Source organism: Andrographis paniculata, unplaced genomic scaffold (assembly GCF_009805555.1).
Source record: "Andrographis paniculata isolate CXL003 unplaced genomic scaffold, ASM980555v1 Contig66END, whole genome shotgun sequence".
NCBI lineage: Eukaryota > Viridiplantae > Streptophyta > Magnoliopsida > Lamiales > Acanthaceae > Andrographis > Andrographis paniculata.
This window is the reverse complement of record NW_026137602.1, coordinates 1,484,638-1,485,638: the sequence shown is the minus strand read 5'-3', so window position 1 is coordinate 1,485,638 and position 1,001 is coordinate 1,484,638. Positions and strand designations below refer to the sequence as shown.

Here is a 1,001-nt window from a genome sequence, read left to right as displayed (position 1 = left end):
CAGCTTGGTACAAAGGTTTTTGAATAATGGTCCAAGTAGAGCTTTTGTAAAGATATTAGCAATTTGTAGCTTGCTTCGTACATGCACCAATGTAATAAAATCTCTAAGAAGATGGCATCGAACCAAGTGGTATGCTATTTCAATATGTTTGGTTCTCTCATAAAATACATGATTTTTTGCAACGTGAAGAGCTGATTGGTTGTCACAATGTTGAGGAATTGGCAATGAAATAGTCACCTTTAAGGCACTGAGGATGTACGAGATCCAAAGGAGCTCACATGTTGTTACACATGCTTCTATACTCATCTTTAGTTGAGGAGATACTTACAGTAGGCTGCTTTTTTGCTTTCCAAGAGATGAGACTGGATCCAATAAATATGCAGTACCCAGTTATAGACTTTCGAGAGTCCAGGCAAGTGCCCCAATCTGCATCACAATAAGCTTCTAGCTGAAGTGAGGAATCTGCATCAAACACAAGACCATGATTCATTGTTCCTCTAAGATATCGAAGTAGATGGAGAGCAGCTTTCCAGTGTGATGATGTAGGTCTGTCTATGAATTGGCTCAACTGTTGGGCTACAAATGCAACATCAAGTCTGGAAAAATTCAAATAAAGTAGTCTTCCTATAAGCCTTCCTGTACTGAGAAGGCTCTTTGAGTTCATCACCATCTTCCAATGATAGCGTCAATCCAGCTGGCAGAGGAGTGGAAACTGAGATAAGGCTAAACCATTCTTTCGATGTTTGAATTCTATGCCAAGAAAGAAGCTTGCCTCTCCCAAGTCCTTAATTGTAAAGGCCTCATGTAAAAATATTTTTTCTTTGTGAATGAGATTAGGAGATGAGCCTGTCAACAGTGTGTCATCCACATATGTTATTGAAATCAGTAGGTCAGTCCCAACATGCTTAATGAATAAACAATGATCATGAGTGGATTGCTCATATCCAAACTGGAGTACTTTCTCAATAAGTGTTGTATACCATACACGAGGAGCCTGTTTG

The 1,001-nt window shown here is 39.3% G+C and overlaps 1 protein-coding gene across 1 annotated transcript; it reads right to left on the bottom strand.

Moving 5' to 3' along the window:
• Positions 1–202: 202 nt before the first annotated feature.
• LOC127262768 (uncharacterized mitochondrial protein AtMg00810-like) lies at positions 203–670 on the bottom strand. The gene is made up of 2 exons (XM_051291579.1): positions 329–670; positions 203–247 (listed from the first exon to the last, which is right to left on the bottom strand). Exons 1-2 carry the CDS (start codon positions 668–670, stop codon positions 203–205), a joined length of 387 nt encoding a protein of 128 aa, XP_051147536.1.
• Between the last annotated feature and the right edge of the window lie 331 nt (positions 671–1,001).

Excerpts from the sequence above, each read along its gene's own strand:
- LOC127262768 (XM_051291579.1), bottom strand. The coding sequence starts at position 670 with ATGGTGATGAACTCAAAGAGCCTTCTCAGTACAGGAAGGCTTATAGGA. Across the intron at positions 248-328 it reads AAGCAAAAAAGCAGCCTACT|TGCCTTAAAGGTGACTATTT; the intron begins GTAAGTATCTCC and ends GTACATCCTCAG.